The following is a 25309-nucleotide window of genomic DNA, read 5'->3' as shown; positions in this document are numbered from 1 at the left end:
ACCACCTGACCTTTTCTGTGGTAGAAAGGGCCTCAGTTGAATGATGAATTAGGGCTTAGATAAACTAATAGGTGCTGCTCTGTATAGAAGTGGGCTCTCCAGGAATAGTCTATACTATTCTAGACTGGCATTCCTTTTGCCATAACTGAAAAAGACTAGATTTAGGGATGGGTGATAGAGATGTTACCAGGCATGTATACTTAGCTTTGGAGTAAGTGAGTTGGATCATAGGAAACACAAGAATGAAGAAATTGTGAGAAGATAATAAAGAATTTGTGTGTATGTGTGTGTGTGTGTTGTGAATATGAAGACAAGTTGTTCTCTCTTGCATTGTTAGTTCCAGTTTATTTTTGTGATTTTTAAGATAGTTATGTTTGGCCAGATGCGGTGGCTCACGCCTATAATCCTAGCACTTTGGGAGGCCAACGCGGGGTGGATCACCTGTGGTCAGGAGTTCAAGACTAGCCTGGCTAACACGGCAAAACCCTGTCTCTACAAGAAATACAAAAATTAGCCGGGTGTGATGGCAGGCACCTGTTATCCCAGGTACTTGGGAGGCTGAAGCAGGAGAATCACTTGAATTCGGGAGGTGGAGGTTGCAATGAGCCAAGATTGGGCCACTTCACTCCAGCCTGGGGGAAAGAGTAAAACTCTGTTTCAGACAAAACAAAACAAAAAAGATAGTTATGTTTATATATCATATATTGTCATAGTAAAACTATTTGTTCTTTTTTTTAAAAAAAAAAAAAAACCTAACTGGAAATACGTCTTTGTTCTTCGAGAATTAATATTTTATCTAACTTTTCATTACTGTTCTACAGAATTATAGACCAATCCAGCAATGTGGAGATAGCATCTTTTCCAATCTATAAGGTGTTATTCTGTGCACGTGGACATGACGGAACAACAGAGAGCAATTGCTTTGCATTTACAGAGAGTTCCCATGGTTCAGAAGAATTTCAGATACATGTTTTCTCCTGTGAAATTAAAGAGGCAGTAAGTATAATATAGTATAGCAATTTGCTATAGAGATGAATTAGGGTAATATTTTTGAGCTCTAATTTCACTGTTGTATAAATATGTTACATAAATTTGGAGTATATTTCTAAAGACAAAATTAATATTTGTAATGACATAGAACTGAATGTGGAAAGCCAAGTCTGGTATATCTGCGTAGGTAGGGCACTCTCACAGCTTAGCAGTTGTCGTAGAAAAATACAACTGGATGAGTTGCCTTTCCACCTTACCATGGTAGTAAATTGCTTATGCTCAGAAGGGAGACTATTTTTGCAGCTCTCTTATTATTTTGCCCTAGTAGATTGGTCCATGTGATTTTAAAAAGTGCCTATAACGATACCTGTTTCTCTGATGGGCTTGATAGTTGCATATTGCTTTCATTTAGATATTGCATTAAGATTATTTTATCAATCTCTGTGGTTTTCATTGATGATTATTTGTTTTGTGCTTTCTTGCTCAGAGGCTATATTTTGCTCCAGAGAACTGGCTTAAATAAAATTACAAATGCTCACATAAAGCAGGTATAACAACTTGTAGTCCTTTGAAAATGCTAGTAAGTTTTTTTATAGAAATTATTAATTGGTAGATTATTGTTAGGAGAAATGGTTTAGATTAAATGCAGTTAATTACATAGGGAAATCTTTTCTACATCTATTGAATTATCCCCAATTTTAAAATGTTGCACTGTTAGACACTTAGTACTTAAAACCATTTCAAAGGCATTCATAAATGGGTGTGGATGGCAATGTCTCAGGTATGTTTGCTTGTGACAAAATAAATTATCAGCAGAAAATGCTGAAAGCAATAGTTATTCTAGCCTCTATCATGAAACATGAATAAATCATTCTATTAACAGGAGTTTTGAGTTTATTTCTGGCCACAAAGTGGGAATTAATGGAAATGTGGATTTCTGTGAGTTTGATACAAAGCATGATGGCTATGTCGGTTCTTGTGCCCTGGTGATCAGTTTGCTTTACACTAAACTGAACATGCACAGACACATATAATTTAGATTGTAACTGTAGAAATTCTCTATCAGAACTCATGCCTTCTGAAAGAAGTTGAAGTTTTGTGTTTTGTTTTTTAGATAAGGCTTTATCTATTTTTTTCCCAGCACTTACATATCTATGTGTATACTGACTTCTTGTTCAAAATGGTCTGATAGGAGAGTGAATGAGTATAAGTATGCTGCTAGTGTGCTTAGCATATAGTAGACAGTGAATATAAATATGCTGGAGGAATATGTATGTTTCTGTGAATGAGGGGGGCTATTTCTGATCCTTACGAACTCCACTACAGAGGTGGGGAAGCAGATGGTAGAATCCTGGCATTTCATGTTGGCAGCCATCATTTAACACACCTGTGTGATTTCCAATCACTGGAGCTCAACAGCAAGGAAATGAGCTTTGAAGACCTGGAGAATCTGCTGCTTGGAGAGAGAGAAATGCTGCTGCAGAAGGATACTGAATTGCTGCAAGAGGTTTCCATAACTAATGGTATGAAACTGTCTTTTGGATTGTAGCATTCACTTGGGTTTAGAGTAGGGGAAGTGTTTATTTTTGAGAGTTTATCATGGTAGGTAAGTAGTGGAAGAAACCCTGGGAAATTCTTGGCCAGACCATTTTGGATATAGTATTAAATAAATGCTATTTCTATAGAGCATATTTTTTCCATTGCACGTTGTAAGAAAGTTATCTCCATCTATTATTTAATTTTTTGAGTGCATTTTAGAAAGTATTACATTATGGGGGCATTAGTGGTAAAATATATTGTTTGAAGGAGAAATACATGACAGTGGTCATTAAACCTTATTATGAGACATTATTTCTTTTTAAAAAAAATTTTAAAAATCCTCCTCCAGGTAATGAATGAGACATCAGTTCTAAATGAGGAATAACCCAGTATAAATAGAGAGCTTATGCCAGGCACTGTGCTAAGCATTCATTTGATACTCATAACAGCCCGTGACCAGGTTGGACTTATTAGACAAGTGACTTTATGTTTCTCTTTGCCTGGAGCAGTTCTATTTTATGCTTATTGTCCAGGTTTTTACTAATACCCTCATTTTTATTCTCAAAAGTGTTGTGGTTTGGATGATAAATTGTTTGGTTACCCTTTGTTTATCCTGTGGCTAAGAGACTGGGTGATAGAGCTGGGTTTTAAGTTGAAGTCTTTGACTTTGAAGAGCCATACAGTTTTCAGTAACAACTTTCCTGTTGCTTACATATTATAAAACACAAATGTGGATTTTTGTATGTTAGTTATGTTTTATAAAGGGATTTATTGGTAACATAGCTTGCATTCCATTTACGTTTTGTATTTTACCTGACCCTTTTACAGAAGATGTCCAACATCTTCCTCTCTGCCCTACAAAATAATTATGCTTTTAATTAATCTGAAGTCTTCTAGTTACATTTACTGGTCATCCGGTTGTCTGGTTCCCAGAAGTTTTCTGTTCTTTGATAAACACCTTTAGTCGTTAGTATTTGAGTCCCTCTTGATGGGCACAAACAGTTGGCAGATAGTTCAGGAACCAGCTGACAAACATTCTTACTGCTTAAGTATGTACTGTGCAGCAGTGCCACAAATTTATTTTTTATTTTTATTTTCGCAGAGTTCGTGGATGAGAGCTGAAGAGGATTGTCATTAAAGGAAGATTTCTGAAGCAGGAGTAGCAGCATGGCTGCCACTACTGTCACTGTGATGCTTATTTCACTATAAAATCCCTCAAACTGCAGGCATCAACAATGGTAGAAGGGAATCCCAGTGAGGGTGATGGCCCTCTTGAACACCTGTGACACAAGGATTGGGAGGTCCCACAGAAGGGTTAGGACACATTTGACTTGCAACACTTGGATGTGCTTCTGCAGGACCGTGCTGGAGTAGATTTCAATAATCTATGGCAAAAGAGTTGGACAATCCAACCAGAAGTATCTTGAGGTCAATGATCTTTGTATAAGGAGAATGATATGCTAGGCTTCTGCGGAAGAATTGCAGACCAAGCAAGGTATCAGAAAGTGTAGTGGAAAAAATACAAGGAGGCACCTGTTCTTGTCACATCTTTTTGGATATATTATATAAAACTTTCAAAAGATACTTTTAAAGTGTTAATTGAGTCTTTTTAAGATTTTATTTCTACTAGCCAGTGTAACCATTCTATGCAAAGCAGATTTTGATGATATTTGTGTGTTTTAGGATACTATTCAGTATTAGAAACTCTGAGTGTTACATTATGGAAGCATGTTTTTTGTCATCTGGTGTTAAAGGCATTCAGAGATACTTCTTGATAAATATCAAGGGCATCATTGGGAAGATACTTATTCTTATTGCATTGTTTTTTCTTGGGGTTGCAGATATGACACTGTATAAAAGAAAACCTGTTCCTTGCATGGGACGATTTCTTTTTCTTTGAGATGGAGTTTACTCTTGTTGTCAAGGCTGGAGTGCAATGGCGTGATCTCGGCTTGCTGCAACCTCCACCTCTTGGGTTCAAGTGATTCTCCAGCCTCAGCTTCCCAAGTAGTTGGGATTACAAGCATGCATCACCACACCTGGATAATTTTGTATTTTTAGTAGAGACAGGGTTGCACCATGTTGGTCAGGCTGCTCTCAAACTCCTGACCTCAGGTGATCCACCTGCCTGGGCTTCCCAAAGTGCTGGGATTACAGGCGTGAGCCACTGCACCCAGTGGAAAATATCATTTCTGAACAAGTATTTATTTAATTGGTATGTTAGCTAAATGCCTCATTTTGGAAGATAATTCGAAGTTATCTTGTTAGTGTTTTCCTTAAATCAATTGATTTTTATGATTTTAAAAAAGTTTCCTGGTAATGTGCCTCTTATTTTAGCTCCTTCCCATGAATAATGTATTTGAGCTAGTTGTTTTAAAAATTTTAATACATACCTTTCAAGGTGCCTTTCATAGAATGATTTTTCACATTTATTTCTTGGGTGAACTTTTTATTTTTTTTTTTTGAGGCAGAGTCTCACTCTGTCTCCCAGGCTGGAGTGCAGTGGTGTGATCTCGGCTCACTATGATCTCCACCTCCTGGGTTCAAACGATTCTTCTGCCTCAGCCTCCTGAGTAGCTGGGATTACAGGCACACACCACCACGCCTGGCTAATTTTTGCGTTTTTAGTAGAGACGGGGTTTCACCATGTTGGCCAGGCTGGTCTTGAACTCCTGACCTCAAATGATCCACCTGCCTCAGCCTCCCAAAGTGCTGGGATTACAGGTGTGAGCCACCATGCCTGGCCTTGGGTGAACATTTTCTTGATATGTGGTGTTTCCAAAAGAGTGAGTTATCTTTCACCAGTATTAATGAAAAGACTTCATCTTGGAGAAACTAGCTATGTTATTTATTTTAAATAAATACCTTTGATACTTAATAACAGTGTTTGGACTTTTAAGATGTAATACATATTTGAGAATTTGGAAAATATTGAAATAAAAAAGAAAATAAAAGGTGCTTAAAATTCCGCCGCAGTTAAGATTTTGGTGTATCTCCATTCCAGATATCTACATGTGCTCTCCTCCCTGCCTCTTCAAAAACAACAGCAACAAACTCAAACAGATATATGGTTTTGTGTTTAGTATTTTCTATAGATACTGTTTTCTGGAGAAAGATTGTATTATTTATCAATAAACCTTTTCCTTCTGCAAAGAAATGCCCATTCAAGACTATTTGTGTGTGTATGTGTTTTAATAAGTGTGACATGTATTGAAGTGTTTGCCATGGTATGTGTTTTTAATTTCCTTTCTTGATGTACAGTTAGCCCACTATATTTGTGGATTCTACATCCATGGAGTCAACTAACCATGGCTTTAAAATATTTGATAAAAATGTATGGTTTCATCTGTACTGAATAGTTATAGCCTTTTTTCCTTGTCATTAGTCCCTAAAAGATACAGTATAAAAACCATTCACATAGCATTTATATTCTATTAGGTATTGTAAGTAATCTAGAGATTAAAGTATATGGAAAGATGTGTGTAGGCTATATGGAATATTACACAGTTTTATATAAGGGACTTAAACATCAATGGATTTTGGTATCTGGGAGTTTTGGGGGGTCCTGGAAACAATTCCCCATGGGTACCAAAAGACAACTGTAATTGGTTATCCAGTTTGTTATAAGATACTGATAGTCATTGTTTCTGAAGTTTATCTTGTTAATTCTTGGATTACTGTTTCAGCTTATTCACAGACTCTAGAATTCACAATATATTTTAACTCTTTTGGTAGAAGTGGCAGCTTGTAGAAATGCAATTTGATTGCTGTTAATGAAATTAATGTACTGTCGTGTTCTTTCTCCAAAAGAGAGATAGATGGAATCTGATTTTTTTTTCTCCATCATTCTCTATCACTCTGGCTCAGCTCCATACACTTAACCTTTCTATAAAGAATTTTTTGAAGCCTTGCCAGATGCTTTAGAATTTGCCAAGTTCTTTGACTTTTTTTGATATGGCCTTCTGATGTGACAAGCTGGCTGATCTGACATAACGAATGTGAAAAAGAAGAGATGGGAAAGGGGAAAAAAGAATAAATATGGCTGGGGTTTAACTACCAATGTATACAAAATTACATACAGGTGTTCTCCTGTTTTCACATACAGTGCTTTCTCAAAAATACGCTTAAGTCCGGGAGTAGCCAGAAAGAGTCATGGCCCAAAACCCCCTAACAGCAGTTAGTGTGGCATCTCCACAGTGGGGAATGTTGTAGGAGTTACTAAGAAATTATTTTAGGCATATAGAGATGAAAAGGGGTCCTTGGGAAATTTTCATTTTTTAAAGCATCTCTGGAAAAGTTTCTTGTAAAGCCCCAGCTCTTAGAGCCAGGCCAGCAACCTATAATGTACAAATGGCAGCCATTAGAAACTGGGTCCACCCAACATGGCAATTCCCAGGGCCTTCTTGCCCTTGCCCCACATGTTCCTGGCAACATGGCTGCCCACACATATCCTTGTGTGTGGAGAGCACCATGGTGCCCTGCATTTGCATATGAAAAGCTAGGGTGGGAGGGCCAGCTTTTTCCACCTGCTACGTGATTGCATGCCTAGTCAAACCCATCCCATGAGCCCTATGCAAATCAGACATCACCTCCTCCAGCCTCTGCATATATACCTGGTTAGTACCCATGGCAGGTGGTGTTCTGTCTCTTGGCTTTGGAGCCCCTCTCCCTCTGTCTCTGTATGGGGAGCTGCTTTTTTCTTTGCCCTTGTTTCTTGCCTATTAAACTCCCTGCTCCTTAAAACAAAACTAAATATAAACTGAAGTTAAATGTATAAAAATCAGACAGTAGACTTTATATTTCATTTAGGAGTAGGAAGTGGAGAATACCCAGAGAACTAAAAGTAGTTTAAAGTCTCTATTTACACTTGACCTTGTAGGCATAGTCTTCAATGACATATTTCTAGCATATTCTTTGGTTCTGTTTTCCTCTATAAACACTTGAATTATTGGGCTAAATCCAGTAAGTATCCAGCTGAGGCTGAACCTTTCTGTTTTTAGCTTATGTAATGATTCCCTCTCATCCATCCCCAAGCACATTCAACTTAACATTTGCTGGAGTACAGGCTGTATGTTCTCTCTTGTATTTCTGGCACCTAGACTAATACTTGGTATACAGAAGGTGCTCAAATAATATTTGTTGAATGAATGAGTTTATTGTCTTAATTATATAAGTTTTGAGGCCTACAGTTCTTATTAGCATCAATCCTTTGCTGCTTTTTTTAATTTTTACTCATATAAGATTAAAATGGGGATAGCATGGTAAAATAATGAAATTTTAGGAACATTATGATATAAATATGGTGCTACTGCAGAAGTTGAACTTTAGACTGGCAGGTAGGATTTCTGTATAGTTGTTAAAAGTTAAACTGTTAATTTGGCATTGAGAAGGCACTTTAGGGTAATCATTGATTAATGGGTATAAATGTGGCAATCGGAAGTTTTTGAATGTGTTAGACTGTGTGTGCTTGTACAAGAAAAAGTGGCAGAATATGTGAATAAAACAAAGGAAAACAGAAGACCTCATACTTTAACAGACTCTTCTGTTATAGGGAGTATTCCTGTTTTAAGCAAGTTACAAATATTGTATTCCTAGACTAATACAGTTCAAGAAGTACTTTGAATTCACTTTATCTAAAGTGAGGGATTTATTAATGTTCACAGCATTCTTCTTATCTGTACTTCCCAATGTGACACATTGAAAATATTTTTTTAACCCTTCATATTTCACCTTGTTTTCATTGTCAACCTATGCGTGGGCTGAGAGATTTGGAGAATCTTTGGTGCTTCAAGCTCACAAGTTTGTGATGATCTGATGCTTCTTTTGGAACCAAGAAGTAGAATAACTTCTGGAGAAGTGTTGGATTTAGAGTACTTCTTCACTTTAAGGAAAGAATATGAGCTATACACACAAATACACACACATATGTATATACATATATATGTATATATGTATGTATAAAAGTAGTCACTAGAGTGGCCTAATACCAATAGAATAGATAAGAATGACACCATTTCAGCATTCATTCTGGGAACCCAACACTTATAGCACAACAACATTGAGTAGAAATACTGGTAGCTCTTTATGTTACTGACTGTATTGCTAAAGCCAGTATTTGCCTTATTCTATGGTTCTGTATCTAGCCCCAGAGGCTGAGGGAAGTGAAGAGAGAACTTGGAGACTTGGCCAAAACCTTGTTTGTGAGAGTGTGTTGGGAAGATTCAGATACCAACATCATTTTAGTAAATTATCTTAGGATACATTCAATTTCTTGTATATTTTGAAGCCCAGAAATATCTATAAATAAATACAGTTTATTTTGTGAACTTAAATTAGTTCAGTATCTTTATCACCATGTTTAAATGTCAGAGTTGTGAGAAGCAAATATTTGAAAGATAGCTTTTTTTTTTTTAAAGTAAAAGGAATTCCTTCTTTCTTTCTTTTTTTTTTTTTTTTTTTTTTGGAGACAGAGTCTTGCTCTGTCGCCCAGGCTGGAGTGCAGTGGTGCAATGGCTCACTGCAACCTCCACCTGACAGGTTCAAGCAATTCTCCTGCTTCAGCCTCCCAAGTAGCTAGGATTACAGGTGTGCACCACCATGCCCTGCTAATTTTTTGTATTTTTAGTAGAGATGGGGTTTCACCATGCTGACCAGTCTGGTCTTGAACTCCTGACCTTGTGATCTGCCTGCCTTGGCCTCCCAAAGTGCTGGGATTACAGGCACGGAGCCACTGTGCCCGGCCCTCTTGCCCTTCTTCATTCTTAAGATGCTCAGATCCTAGTTGCAGCTCCTAAATCATAGTTCTCTTCTGGTCTCCAGTATGTATGCTGGTGGTGCTTAGTGTTGAACTTTATCTGTATATATTTGAAAACCCTCCTCAGATTTGAACTTAAGTTTCCATGAAGTGAAATGTACCCCATTATTAATTTCAAAGTAAAAAATTCTGTTAATTTACTTCTTAAGCGATATTTCTTCAATATTTCCCTTCTTGGACTTCACATTGATGATAGTTTTTAGGTTGCAATAATTTAGAGTTTGGATGGTCTACATTTACCATCTACAGTTGTTTACTCCCTCTTTTTTTAATGCACAAGTGATGAAAATGTTGTCATGTAATATCTAAACAATGATAAATACTTAGACTATATATAAAAAATATATATTCTGCCAAAGAAAATTGTCATGGAAAATTGTAGATTCAAGAGTTAGGAGAGAAGGATATCAGAATGCAATTAAAACCTTTGCCTAATGGTATTTCCTTTTTTATTCTTTTAGGTAAGCAGAATTTTGTACAGTTTCTGTACAGCATTCAAACGTTCTTCCAGACAAGTGTCTGATGTTAAAGACTCAGTTATTCCTACCCCCGACAGTGATGTGTTTACCTTCAGTGTCTCCTTGGAGGTAAAAGAAGACGATGGAAAAGGAAACTTTAGGTGAGGCATTTGGAAAGATTAAAAATTCGCCTTGTGTCTGGAGTATAATATAGGCACATATAAAGTTTCAAGAAACTATACAGTGTTGGCATAAAGCCTCAAACTGATAAATATTTGGCTGGTGAATTAATATTTTTTATTCTTGTGCTTGTCAGATATTTCTTTCCTTTTTTTTTTGAGATGGAGTTTCGCTCTTGTCACCCAGGCTGGAGTGTGCAATGGCACGATCTCGACTCACTGCCATCTCTGCCTCCTGGGTTCCAGTGATTCTCCTGCCTCGGCCTCCTAAGTAGCTGGGATTACAGGCGCCTGCCACCGTGCCTGGCTCATTTTTGTATTTTTAGGAGAGACGGGGTTTCACCACGTTGGCCAGGCTTGTCTCAAACTCCTGACCTCAGGTGATCTGCCTTCCTTGGCCTCCCAAAGTGCTGGGATTATAAGTGTGAGCCACCGCGCTTGGTCAGATACTTATTTTCTTAATGATTTAAAAAATACTGATACTATAGAAAATTTAGTAAAATAATAAAAGTAGAATAAAAACTACGATCTTGTCAGCCACAGTCACTTTTAACATTTGGTCTCTTCCCTTTGTTTATTTCTAGGGGAATTTTTACACAATTGTATATATATACCTTTTTTTTTCTTTATGTTAAGTGTTCTAATCAAAATTGTTTTTAACAGTAACTGATAATATGTGGTTTGACCACCACTTAATTAACCATTTCTTTTTTTTTGTACATTTAGAATGTTTTCCTCCAGTTCAGATATAGACAGTTAATAGGAAACAGTTATATTATTTCATGCTCAACTTTGTTCCTTAGCTGTGCCTTTAATTCTAAGAGTAGTAGCTAGCTAGGTATTTTATCTGTAGTTCTACAGACATAGAAATTGAGGTCATGTCAAAGTTGCTCAAGATATTTTTTCTTTTTAGATAAGACAAGCCATATTTTATACATTGATTGTTTTAATGAATTAATTTGTAAGAATAGTCTAGCCTAGGCTAGAATTTCATTAACTTGTCCCTGTTATATATCTCTTTGTCCATCTTTTGTTTATATATTCATGGATACATCACAGTCATCTCAAATTCTATGTGTCTAAAAGTATGCTCTTCTCACTTCCTTTGCTTTGGATTTCACTGTTTTACAGGCACTTATGACCACCCAACCAGCTAAACCAGACATGTGACAGTCTTAAGAACTTTAAGTAAAGATTATTCCTAAATTTGTTTTAAAACTGAAATTTATCATGTTGTCATTTTTTTTTTTTTTTTTGGAGATAGAGTCTTGCTCTGTCGCCCAGGCAAGATTGCAGCAGTGCAATCTTGGCTCACTGCAACCTCTGCTTCCTGGGTTCAACCAATTCTCCTGCCTCAGCCTCCCAAGTAGCTGGGACTACAAGCATGCACCACCACTCAGCTAATTTTTGTATTTTTAGTAGAGATGGGGTTTTACCATGTTGGCCAGGCTGGTCTCAAACTCTTGATCTCAAGTGATCAGCCTGCCTTGGCCTCCCAAAGTGCTGGGATTACAGGCGTAAGCCACCATGCTTGGCCATGTTTTCTTGTTTAAGATCTTGCTTTTAACTTTGGTTAGCAGACAAAATATAAGGCTCTTGTAAACTCAATTTAAAAATTAATAATGACTGTGTTGCTGACTATAAAGTTTATAGTCAAATAAAATTTATAGTTTGCTGCCTGTGGCAAGGTGAGAGTTTAGTATATCTTAAGAATAAGGGTGTTGTTGCTTAAATACTTTGTTGTTTTGTTCTAACCTTGGAATAGGTTATTTTATCATTTTATTAGATTATTGGTAATTCCTATTCCTTTTGAATATTTCAGCCCTGTGCCTAAGGATAGAGATAAATTTTATTTCAAATTAAAGCAAGGAATAGAGAAGAAGGTTGTGATTACAGTGCAGCAACTTTCTAACAAAGAATTAGCTATTGAAAGGTAAGCAGCTTGCTCCTAAATGCTACCAAAAACTTGTATTGACATTGTTACTGTCTCAGATGCATTGCTCAGTGTGGCTTTTCACTATACTTCATTTTCTCCAATTAAAAATGAGGATAATTAATAATGCTTTCTCTAAGTTAGATGTAACTGGTTCATTGAAAATCTCAATTGCTGGGGTAAGTAAACATGAAATGGTTTTAGTTTTTCAGTCATAACTGCTACAACTGGGTTTGTTCACATCTTTTTTTCTTGTTCCTTATTTATATACAGCATAAATACTTTTAACTTTTCAGTCACTTTCTATTACTCTTCCACTTAGCTGCTGGAATTTCAGGAACTTTAAAAGATAGATACATATTTTTAAAATATATAAATACATACACATATACTTGTGTGTCAATTCACAGGAAAACTATTCAGAAAACAAAGGAATGGTAGGACAAAAGATATAAATAAAGTCAACAAGAAATGATAGTTCTGGAAAAAATATTTGTAATGTAGATGACAGGAAAAGGTAATGTCTACAATATACATAAATTTCTTAACAATTGGCAGAAAGCAGAGGAGAAAAACAGGTCAGAGTATAAACAGATCAGAGGAAAGCTATTGGATGGCTAAGAAACATATGTAAAGAGGTCCTGATTCACAAAAAGATAGGGAAATGCGAATTATAGTAACCTTAAGATATCAGATTGCAAAAATATGTAGTGATGGTGGGGGTATGGGGCAAAGGGAATTCTCATACTGTTAATGGAAATGTAAAATGTACGTATGTCCTTTTTGAAAACCAATTAGGCAACATATATAAAGATTTTAATACCTATAATTGGACACATAAGTCTTATTCTAGGGAATCTGTGCTATTCAAAATAAAAGTATCACTATTTAAGGACATTTGTAAGGATGTTTATTAATAAACTTAATTCAAAGTTAATTCAATACCTAGTACTTCTTTGTCTTTGTTGCTACATATTTGTTAAATTGAAAGTTGCTTTGTTATGCCAAAAAGGAAGTGCTCAAAAAAATGATGGGGGCATATCCTAAAGATAGGGTTTGAAGGGGCTTCAACTGGTTACTTCTTGGGCAATCTGAACAACAAAATAATTAGGTACTTCAGTCAATTATCAGTCAGTACTGAAGTCAGTCAGTACTTCAGTCAAACAACAAAGGATGTTTATTAATTTAACTTTGAAGTATTATTTTTAGTGGCAAAAACTGGAAATACAGATGCCTATTTGGCTTCAAGGAGCAAGGGAAGTTGGTGATGCTCAAGAGAAATAAAAGCCTCTTCATCAAGACTGCTGTATACTGTGTCTTATTCTAGGGAATCTGTGCTATTGGAAATAAAATTCCAATAATAAATAGATTCCCTCTGTCTTCCCTCCAGTCTCTAGACTGGGATGAGGGTGGGAGGCAATTGAGGCGCTGGCTGATGGCATCATGGCCACTTCTGTTCCTCTTAAATATAGGAGAAGGTATCTGGCCCCCAATTATTTGCAGTTTTTTTTTTTAGAAGGTAGGCTATCTAGCTCCACTTTGTTCCCATCTTTGAATCCTGCCAGGCAACAGGAAAAGTTTTATTCAGCATCTTGGTACAGTGATGCATGCATGTGTTTTTAATTGCTTGCAAAGTTTGGCCATATGTAAAAACCATCTTTTATAAATTTTAAGATGCATGTGTTTTCATATTGAACATCTCTGAAATTGTAGTTTGTCTTATAATTGATGGCATTTTTAAAATACTTTAAGTTCTGGGATACATGTGCAGAACATGCAGGTTTGTTACGTAGGTATACCTGTGGCATGGTGGTTTACTGTACCCATCAGCCCATCATCTAGGTTTTAAGCCACACATGCATTACCTTTTTGTCCTAATGCTCTCCCTTCCCTTGCCCCCGAACCCTGACAGGCCCCGGTGTATGATGTTACCCTCCTTGTGTCCATGTGTTCTCATCGTTCAGCTCCCACTTATGAGTGAGAACATGCAGTGTTTGGTTTTTTGTTCCTGTGTTAGTTTGCTGAGAATGATGGTTTCCAGCTTCATCTATGTCCCTGCAAAGGACATGAACTCATTCTTTTTTATGGCTGCATAGTATTCCGTGGTGTATATGTGCCACATTTTCTTTATCCAGTCTGTCATTGATGGACATTTGGGTTGGTTCCAAGTCTTTGCTATTGTGAATAGTGCTGCAGTAAACATACGTGTACATGGGTCTTTATAGTAGAATGATTTATAATCCTTCAGGTATATACACAGTAATGGGATTGCTGGGTCAAATGGTATTTCTGGTTCCAGATCTTCGAGGAATCACCACACTGTCTTCCACAATGGTTGAACTAATTTGCACTCCTGCCAGCAGTGTAAAAGTGTTCCTATTTCTCCACATTCTCTCCAGCATGTTGTTTCTTGACTTTTTAATGATTGCCATTCTAACTGGTGTGAGATGGTATCTCATTGTAGTTTTGATTTGCATTTCTCTGATGACCAGTGATGATGAGCTTTTTTTCATATGTTTGTTGGCCGCATAAATGTCTTCTTTTGAGAGGCATCTTATAATTACAGTTGTCACCTTTTTTTCATGAGATACAAAAAATAATGGTGAGTCTTAAAATTGATGGCTTTCTTAAAATTGATGAAAAAGAGCTGAAGATATCATATTTTTGATGTTGAATATTACAGTTCCAAAAGAATATGATTAGATTTTACATACAGGAACCTTTTAGTTTTTAGGGGTAAGCATTATGTATAGCAATGTTTTAAACTTTTTATTTGGAAGTAATTTCAAACTTACAGAAGAGTTAAAAACAATACAACTAGTAGAGAGAAGACCTGTATACTCTTTACCAAGATTGTTACCAATATCTCAGTGTTACCAAAATCTCAGATATTGGTGACATTTTACCTAATTTGCTTTGCATTCTCTTTCTTTTTTTGAGACAAAGTCTCGCTCTGTCAGCCAGGCTGGAGTGCCATGGCCTGATCTTGGCTCACTGCAACCTCCACCTCCTAGGTTCCAGCTATTCTCCTGCCTCAGCCTTCTGTGTAGCTGAGATTACAGGTGTGCCCTACAACGCCTGGCTAATTTTATATATTTTTAGTAGTGATGGGGTTTCACCATGTTGGTCAGGCTGGTCTCGAACTCCTGACCTCAAATGATCTGCCTGCCTCAGCCTCCCAAAGTGCTGGGATTACAGGCATAAGCCACTGTGCCCAGCTTGCACTCTCTTTCTCTTCTCCCTGCTACTCCCTATACACACACAGTTGTTTTCCGGAACACTTTTAAGAGTGAGTTAAATACATCGTGGCCCTTTCCTCCAAGTGCTTTAGTGTATGTTTTCCAAGAATAGGGATATCACTTACATCACCACAGTATACTTATCAACATACGTGAATTTAGCATTCATACACAACTTTTAATCTAACCTGCCATTTGCCTTCCTATTTTGCCAGTTAACCTAATAATATCCTTCCCCCCGCTCCAGTTCAGAATTCATTCTAGGATTAGATATTGCATTTAGTTACCATATGTCTTTAGCTTTCTTTAACCTGGAACATTTCCACAGCCTTCCTCTGTCTCTTAAGACTTGGACGTTTTTGGAGAATACATCCATTTTTCCTCTTTTTAATATAACATTGCCCATTTTTGGCTTTGTTTAATATTTGTGACTAAATTCAGGTTATATATTGCTGCATAGTTTATATGTCCTTCACAGAGTATCACATCTGGAGGCGCTTGATAGCCATCTGTCCCTTGATGATGATGTTAATTTTGATTACATAGTTAAGATGTCTGATTTCTTCCCTCTATGATTACTTTTCTTCTTCCTTGCAACCAGTAAGCAGTCTGTGAGGAAACACATTAAGACCATGAAAATATGCTGGGCGCGGTGGCTCACGCCTGTAATCCCAGCAGATTGGGAGGCCGAGGCGGGCAGATCACAAGGTCAAGAGATCGAGACCATCCTGACCAACATGGTGAAACCCCGTCTCTACTAAAAATATAAAAATTAGCTGGGCGTGGTGGCGGGTGCCAGTGGTCCCAGCTACTTGGGAGGCTGAGGCAGGAGAATCCCTTGAACCCGGGAAGTGGTGGTCGCAGTGAGCCAAGATCACGCCATTGCACTCCAGCCTTGTGACAGAGGGAGACTCCGTCTCAACAAAACAAAACAAAACAACCAACCACGAAAATATATCCTGTTCCTCATCAAAATTTCCTCCTTAATTTAACATTCTTTTATGATTCTTGTTGGATCTAGTCTGTACTATGATGATTGCAAAATGATTAGTTTCTCAACTCTTGCCTTCTCTCTACATTTTGTATTCAGTCCTTGGCATTCTGATGTAAACCAGAGCTTTCCCTTTTCTTCCATTTAACTACTTGTTATTGATATAGATTCCTAAATTTAACCCCACCTCCTCCCCCCAGTACTATATAATTGACTGAAGTACCTGATTATTTTGGTGTTCAAATTGCCCTAGAATCAACCAGTTGGAGCCCCTTTGAACCCTATCTTTATGACATGCCTGCATCATTTTTTTGAGCACTTCCTTTTTAGCATAACAAAGCATCTTTCAATTTAACAAGTCTGTAGCAACACAGACAAGTACTAGGTATTGAGTTAATTTAACTTTGAATAAGCGTTATTTTAAAATCTTGGACTTTTATGATTAAGTGGTATATTATGCCTGAACTGTGCCTAAATGTAAAGGAATGCAATCCTTCCTTTTCTCAGTAAGTTCCAAGTTTGATCAACTTGAATATAGAAACCTAGACAAATATAGGTGAAATAGTTGAATGCCTAATTATATATATGTTCTTTGCTAACTGGGTAGAACATTTGCACACACATTTAAATATATTACACAAAACAATAACTTAGAAATGTTACTTTTTGCCCACCCTTATATTCATAAAACAATTTTATCAGACTCTCGTAATCTTTAATATTGATGTCTTCATCATCCTTAAAGCTACTTTTTGAATAATTTTAAGGCATTTTTCCCAGAGCACGTTATGTCAACTTCTGCCTGAGTTGAGAGAAAATGCCTTTTGAATCAGTATATGCTGCTGACATTGGATATTTTACCAAAAACACGAGTACACATTTGTACACATTAGGACAATTGTTTTTAAAGTTACTTTGAATACATAAATGCTATATTGGTTTTATTTCTTTGTTAATTGACACAGAAGAGTTGTATTATTGTGTACATGTTTTGAGATATGTATACTTGTGGAATGGCTAAATTACATTGTTTTTATTTTAACATAACTATTTTGCTGATGCTAATATCTAACACTTGCAACCATGGACTCATATATCCAACAGTAATTACTGAATCCATGTTAAATTTCATTGCTTCCTTTTCCACTGATTCTGTCAGATAATCTCTGTAAACATCCAAATGTTAATTGACTAAGAGTTCTTCAGGTGAATGACTCTTCCCTAAACAATACTTTGTTCAGCATAACAGACCAAATTACCTGTGATACAGAAGATTTAGTAAATTCTTGGATTTTTCTATATTGGTAAAAGAAACATTTGCATTTCATTGGATTAAATGTGGTATTTAATATGTTTAAATCAGACTGTAAACAGTGGAATTTAAGGTAGTCCAGCAGGTGGCAGCCTTACCAAGAAAATTCTTAACACCTCTGAATCTTTTTTGTTAGACAGGGTCTCACTCTGTCACCCAGACTGGAGTGCAGTGGTGTGATCATGGCTTACTACATCTTTCATTGCCTAGGCTCAAGCGATCCTCCCATCTCAGCCTCCTGAGGAGCTGAGACTACAGGCACATGCCATCATTCTTAGCTAATTAAACATCTTTTTTTTGGAGAGATAGGGGTCTCCCTATGCTGCCCAGGCTGGTCTTGAACTCCTGAGTTCAAGTGATCTTGACTTGGCTTCCCAAAGTGCTGGGATTATAGGCGTGAACCACTGTGCCTGACCCAAATCTTTAATAACTGCTGCTGACAAAGTTGATTTGTAATATAAAAACATTGGTGTGAAAGAAAATCCTTCAAATTACATAATTTTTGTTTATCTTCTGAACGAGAAAGTAAAATTTATCATTAAAAATTTTTTAAAATCATTATTTCAATTATGTAAAATTACCAACATTCTGGGTTTTTTTTTTTTTGTTTGTTTTTGGTGACAGGACCTCACTGTGTTGCCCAGACTGGAGTGCAGTGATGTGATCATAGCTCACTGCAGCCTTGAACTCCTGGGGTCAGGCTATCCTCCTGCCTCAGCCTCCCAAGTAGCTGGGACTACAGGTGCCCACCACTACTCTGGGCTAATTTTATCTTGTCTTACTTATCTTTCATAGAGATGGGGTCTCGCTTAGTTGTCTGGGCTGGTCCCAAACTCCTGGCTTCAAGTGATCCTCTTGCCTCAGCCTCCCAAAGTGCTGGGATTACAAGTGTGAGCCACCATGCCTGGCCAATATTCTGTTTTTTTTTTTTGAAAAATATATTATGAAAGAAGCCATTTCTGTGTGCATCCAAGGGTTTAAGGGTTGTTTATATCTAGATATTTTGTAAATTATACTGCAATTGTCTGTCTTGACCCTTTTGATAACAAGCACTATGTTGTTTATCCCAGAATCCCCAGCATCTACTATAGTGCTTGGAATACAGAGCTTTATACTTAGCTACTTACTCCTTACTTAGCACTTTCTCAGTGCCAGGCACTGTTCTAGGTGGTATTTCTGAGGTATAGGTACTATTATCTTCATTTTTCAGTTGAGGAAACTGAGGTACAAAAGTTACATAACTTGACCAAGGCTATAAAATTAATTTTTAACTAAGAACATCTAGTACTAGAACACATATTCTTACTCTCTACTGCTTCTTTTTAAATACTTGACTAAATCAATAAAAAGTATATAAAAGTTTATAAAGTTAGAGCATTGGCTAAATTTGTTGTAATATGGAATTAATAACTGCACATTGCACCAATAAAATCCTATGTATTTTAAAGAATGTATGAAAACTGTTCTCAAGTCATGAAAACTTTTAATATTCTTTTCCTTTTCTTGATTACCCATGTTGGATATCACATATTAAGCTTTATTTAATAACTGGATATAAAAGAGCAATAATAATGGCCAACATTTAATGAACACTTACTATTTGATGGCCATTGAACAACTTGTCTTAACATATGAGGAAGGTACTGTTATTATTACTGCTTTTTTTTTTTTTTTGAGACAGAGTCTCACTCTGTCACCCAGGCTGGAGTGCAGTGGTGTGATCTTGGCTCACTGCAACCTCTGCCTCCCGGGTTCAAGCAATTCTTCTGCCTCAGCCTCCCGAGTAGCTGGGACTACAGGCATGCGCCACCACACCCGGCTAATTTTTGTATGTTTAGTAAAGATGGGGTTTCACCATATTGGTCAGGCTGGTCTTGAACTCCTGACCTCGTGATCTGCCCGCCTCAGCCTCCCAAAGTGCTGGGATTACAGGTGTAAGCCACCACGCCTGGCCTGTTACTCCATTTTATAGATGATGAAACAGAGGTTTAATCAGGTTAAGTAACTTTGGTTACTTGGCCAGAAACTGGTAGAGCCAGGATTTAAACCAGGGTCATCTGATTTCTGAGTGTGTACTCTTAAAGGCTAAACCCAATTAAATCTTGATTATATACTAGGTTTAAAATTAAGCCAGTTTGAAGATAAATGAATTGGTATTCTTTGGTATCTTTTCAGCAGAATTTAAAAGTGAGAACTTAGATGTTAGGGCATTCAAGTGATTGCTCAGAAATTTCAAACCCTCAGTGCCTTGGGAGAAAAGCCAATTTGTAGAAGAGAAAGCTGACATTAACAACTAAGACGAGAAAGCAAGATCATTGTATATGAAATGTGTGAGGAGTGGTAGGGCAAAGCTTACTTATTGAGGGCCTCCAGCTGAGATGTTAAAGTGTGTGTACATGAGGTCAGGCTCTTCTGGTGTTCCCAAAACAGAAATGGTGATCATTTCTCTCCCTGACTAGCTGCCATTATTATGGGTTTTGGTATCACCACATACAAAAATATTGCAAAAGATTTCTTGCATACTAACACATTGATATGTATTTTTAAAGCCTTGATAGTGTTTAAAATACATTATTACTAGCACTGTTACCTAAATGCACTATTACTAGCACTATTACTTAGCACCCACTTGGATGCTTTGAATAGTTTGCTATGCTCAATATTCCAAAGGTGAGAAAAGAGAAGGGGAAATTTTTTCAGTCTTTGCCATTAGTGCTCTGTCTAGTTGATTTTTTTTTTGCCAAGTATTACTTCTTATTTCATGATAAAATGATTCAAGACAAATAATACCATATACATTTAGAAAATGGGCCTCTTTATTATTCCTTAACATGAAGAGGTTCCAATAATGGTAGTTTCAGGCCTTGGGGAAGGGTAATCAGGAAGCGATTTTTGGCACCAGGTCTTATGTCTGTCCTATCACTCTGTTCTCAGGGGTCTGCCCTCATATTAATACTTGTGCTAACCAGAATGAAGTAGTGATACAGCAAGCAGAATATAATGATTAGAGTTGTTATAAGCACACAACTCAATTTGCAGTGAGTAACATGGGCCAACACTGTTGGAAAATAAGGATTTCCATGAGCTACTTCTATCTCACATTGATTTGGGGGGATACAATCATTATATATACATTAGAAAAACATCACTTCTAAATGGCAGTGATCATATCAGATCATGTAGTTTGATCATTTGGAGAGTTCAGTGATGTGCCTCTTTTGGTAGCAATTTTGCTTCAGTTTTCAATTTGTGCTTGCTGGCTTGCAGCACAAACTATATAATGAAAAACTGAAGTGATAAGAACCATACTGTGTAGCATGGGTGATTGATAGTACCTTTCCTTGTGTTATTTTCTTGACGAAAAGATATCCATCCTAGACAAGGAGTACTGAAAAAATCACCCAGGGACTCTCTTCTTCTCATGAAACAGTTTTTTAGTGTGAGTTGACATCACTAAATTTGATGGACAGTAGAATTTGAATTGTTTATTATTTTTTGACTGCTCTAACTTGATGTTAGACCATTCTGAGGGTCTTTTGCTGAATTTACTTAGTACTTATTTTTACTTTTGCCTTAGCAAGTTGTTACAGTTTTATTTAGGTAAAAACTCAAGTTACTATCTTGAAGTTGCCTAGATATCAGTCTGATTTGGATGTTTTATTCTCTTATGTGAATTAGTACGTTTATGAACTTTTACAGCAAAATAAAGAATTTTAGATGTTATAATAATTTCTCTTAGAGGATATCATTCCTCCCTTTCCTGAAAATGGGAATAGATTAGTGGGATGACCCATATTCTGCATAATATTTTAAAAGCTACCCTGTGAGCTTACTCACTTGTCCTTTTTGTGTTTTCTTTTAAGGCAGTAGAAGGATAACTCTCTTTTTCCATAGGAAAACTGGTATTACTTACTTATACAAAAGTACTTTCATTATTCTTTGTTAATGATTTCATGTGACAATTGATAGAAAGCTATTGGCATTTTCAGGTGAATAATTTGGGGAGTGGATAACTGGAAGCTTCTATCTGACTCTCTTTTGAACTGAAACTTGTAATCAGGACAGAATTTTCAGCATCTTTTCATTGCTGGCTTCTGTTGGCACCCAGTGGGGAGAGGCGGCATCATGGTTTAAGTATTAAATGTGGATGTAGTACTATTACCTTTTTAGCATTGTATTTTAAGAAATACTTTTAAAATATGAGCAATGAAAACATATATTGTTGTCTGTAATGTGTTCTCATAAGTTGATTGATTCTAGATGTTTTGGAGCTCATTAAAAAAAATTCCAGTTTGAAGTAATTGTAGATGCACAGGAAATTGCAATAATAGTATAGAGATGCTCTATGTATGCTTCCCCATTTCCCCCTATGGTAACATCTTACATAACCGTAGTACAGCATTACAGCTAGGAAATTGGCATTGGTACAATTTGCAGACCTCTATTGCAGCTCTTTTTGAATCCTTTTATAAATCACAGTATACTTCTATAATATAAACATTTAATTTATTGGTTTAAGAAATTTGGATATGTAGCCTGGCTGCTAGTTAGAAGAGATTGGGTATTTTAACCATTTCCTATCCAGTTACCAGGTTATTGCCCCTTGGCTCCAAATCTGTCCTCTTAGCTGATCTGCATTAATGGAGCTTTAAACATTTCTTCTTTGCAGCAAGCACAATATTAAATTGTGCCAGTAGAGGGTGCTGCAGGGACACTGCAGGAAGATGGGGTTTCTTTTTGTTTCTGATGTGTTATATTTATTGTTTTCTTGCTCTTGCTTATTATAAGATCCAGGGACATCCAGTGATGCTGTGCTTTTGCTGATGTTTGGTTCAACCCAGCTGTGCACTCACATGCAGTCCCTCCGTGAGCTCATAGCTTTGGTTCTGTCTCAGTGAGGCCCTCCTACAGCCTTACTGACACAGACACCGTGTGCCCCAGGCCTCGTACCACCCTGCCAGTGAGCTGACTCTGGAAGCCCTGATTTCCTTTGCCCACCTGCCTGCCAGCCTTTGCTGGCTGCAGCCCAGAGGGTTGTTTCCTGCTTGCCTGTGGTCTAGCTTTGCCTGGGCAGTCCAACAAACTTCTTTGCTATTCATTGGGCTGTAATCCTGCCTTCTCCAGTGAGGTCTGAATACCAGCTTTGGTGAAAGGACCCAACTTCCAAGTTAGTTCTTCTTGTGGTACTCTCCCTTAGCTTTAGGGTTAAATTCTCTTTATAGTTACTCTACTATGACAGTTAATAATTCTTTATAGTAAATTTTCCCTGTTTAAATTACTGTGTTTTCTGTCCTAATCAAATGCCGACTTACAGTATCTAATTGAATTAATATCTAATGATATTAAGGAGTCCGTAAAGTTTCTGATATTTTTCCAGGAAAAACAAAACAAAAAAGTGGTTATTTTAGATAATCTTTTTACTGTCACAATAATGGCAAGGAAAAAACAACTATTATTTCTACCGTATGTTTATTTCCATTCCACGCACAGCCTTTTTCTTACTAAAGCAAGAAACCCTGCAAAGTAGATTATCTTTTATTTACTTTTTTTTTTTTAACGGGGAGTAGGGAGCTAAAGCATTTTATTTTGCCTTGCTATGAAATCTAGCTTATAATTGGCAACACAAGTATTTGAATCAAGACCATCTTGCTATTCTTCCTAAAGCCTTTTCATTTGACTCTTCTGTATGACTTTCTTTCTTTTTTTGGGGGCCGGGGAATGTTTACAGGGGTCAGTATTAAGTACCTATAAATAGGATATGATTATTTTATTTCTTTAGTAAATATTGTTTAGTTACTAATATTTTATCCGTATTTGTAATAGTAGCATAGTTGTTTTATTCCCTTTTCAAGATCTTTGGATCATTTGAAGGGAAGAGGGAGGAAGACTTAAAAATGTTATTTTTTTTTTAGTAGGACTTTAAGCAATTAATTAAAAGTTAAATATGTCTTATAGGTGAAATTTTGTATTTGTGCTTTAAATATTTGATTTTTAACATTTTCAGTATATTTTAATAAATTTACTCATTCTTTTTATTTCCCTGGTATTTTTTAAATTTTGAAGTTTTATATATTTAGGTGAATTATTTCATTATTCCACTGTACTACAAGAAACTTAATTCTTTTATATTATGAAATGTCCCTGCTTTTAAGGCTAATTTTCTACTTGTATACTATATTTTATTCCATTTTGACATCTCAAAGACATTGTTTAAGCAGTCTTTCTTCTACCACACTTGCTTGTTAGATTAGCCCATCCAGTCTCATGACTTTAAATATATCTATAACTGGATGATTCCAAATGTTTTTCTCTGACCTGAGGTCTCCAAACTTACATATTCAACAACTTCAGATCTTCATCTGGCATCTCAAAGTTAATATGTTCAAAAATCAAACTAAAAAATCAAGTTTGACACTGTCCCAAACTTGTTCCTCCTGTAATTTCTCACAGTCTTTTTAATTTGTAACTTGATCTTTCCAATTATTGTAGATGAAAAACTTGGCATTTTCAACTCCATTTTCTCTCACTCTACATCTAATTATTCATTAAATCATATTAGTTCTACTTCCAACTATGTAAAGAAAGAAAAACCCTAGAGGAAAGGGATTAAAGAAAAAATACGAATAGAAATGGGAAAAAATGTAGACTGTAGATAAAAGAAAAAAATTAGAAAAAAAAACAAAAGAAATGACAATCGAGAGAAAAAGAAATAGGAACTCCAAGTCTAATCACTAGTATTCTTATTTTATCAAAAGTTAATGTAGGTACTTTTGCTGTAAATTTTCTCATAAAATTGAATTCATCATTTTTTGCCCATGTTTTGTTCAACCCTATCTACATGTGTTTTATGAGTGATAATCAGGAATCAGTAGCCTGCAAAATCAGCCTTTATGAAGGAGAAAAATGGACTTTTGTTAATTAGCTGTAGCTGTACAGGGGAAGATATTCCTTTTCTTTATGCTTTTAGATGTTTTTGAATTGTGTTTACAAATACATTCAATTGTAAAAATACTTGTAAATTAGCACCCGTTTATTTTGATGCATATAGCTAGTATCTGCAAAAGCCCAAATAATGTATCACTATCTGAATGTCCTGTATTAGTCTTCCTGAATGGAAAAGCAAAATAATTGATTTTAAATGTTTTAAGCAGGGATTAAACCATGTCAGACTTTGAAATTTATTGGTTTTCTTGTTATAATCATTTTTAATATATTTTAAAATCTGACTGTAGCTAAGTTCTCATTTTGTATTTGAAGGGAGTTAGTAAAAGTACTCATATTTGGTGGGAGGATGGCTTGAATCAGGAAGTGGAGGTTGCAGAGCTGAGATTGTGCCACTGCACTCCAGCCTGGGTGACAGAGCTGGAGCCTGTCTTGAAAAAAAAAAAAAAAAAAAAAAAGTGAAGAAGGAAAGCACTCATATTTGAGTTATTCTGCATTTTAAATTTTGACCCTTTATTAATGTGAGAATTAATGGGAACATTATTGCTAAGGATGGTATGGAGGGTTTTTTTGTTTTTATTTTTGAAATTTATTCAATGAAAAATTTTAAAAACATTGACCTAAAAATATTCTTCTTTCTGTATGTTATTTTCTCTGCACTGGTATTTTTTTTGTTTTTGAAATTTGTTGGTTGAAAATTAAAAAAAAGTGGACCTAAGATATTCTTCTTTTATAGCCTATCTGCATGTTAAATTCTCTGTACTGGTAGCAGCTCTATGGCAGTCCTAAGATCTATTTAGGTTATTTTTTTTCTTGATGATTTTTCCTAGTGTTCTAGGAAATCTAAGACAGATAGTTAGTTACATAGACAGATAGATAGGTAAAACGATTTCCTACCTGATGAATGAAAAG

The 25309-nt window shown here is 36.2% G+C and overlaps 1 protein-coding gene across 11 annotated transcripts in view; it reads left to right on the top strand.

Annotated features, from left to right (window-relative positions):
• RABGAP1L (RAB GTPase activating protein 1 like) overlaps window positions 1–25309 on the top strand; it is an 815258-nt gene that overhangs the window by 66759 nt on the left and 723190 nt on the right. For all 11 annotated transcript variants that reach the window (XM_031012360.3, XM_055366257.2, XM_055366261.2 and 8 more), the window contains 3 exons: window positions 822–996; window positions 9805–9962; window positions 11803–11913. In XM_031012360.3, coding sequence (XP_030868220.3) covers window positions 822–996; window positions 9805–9962; window positions 11803–11913 — 444 coding nt within the window. The remainder of the gene's footprint in view (window positions 1–821; window positions 997–9804; window positions 9963–11802; window positions 11914–25309) is intronic.

Source organism: Gorilla gorilla, chromosome 1, assembly GCF_029281585.2.
Source record: "Gorilla gorilla gorilla isolate KB3781 chromosome 1, NHGRI_mGorGor1-v2.1_pri, whole genome shotgun sequence".
Lineage (NCBI taxonomy): Eukaryota > Metazoa > Chordata > Mammalia > Primates > Hominidae > Gorilla > Gorilla gorilla.
Note: the sequence above shows the minus strand (reverse complement) of the source record. Positions and strands in the feature narration are given on the sequence as shown.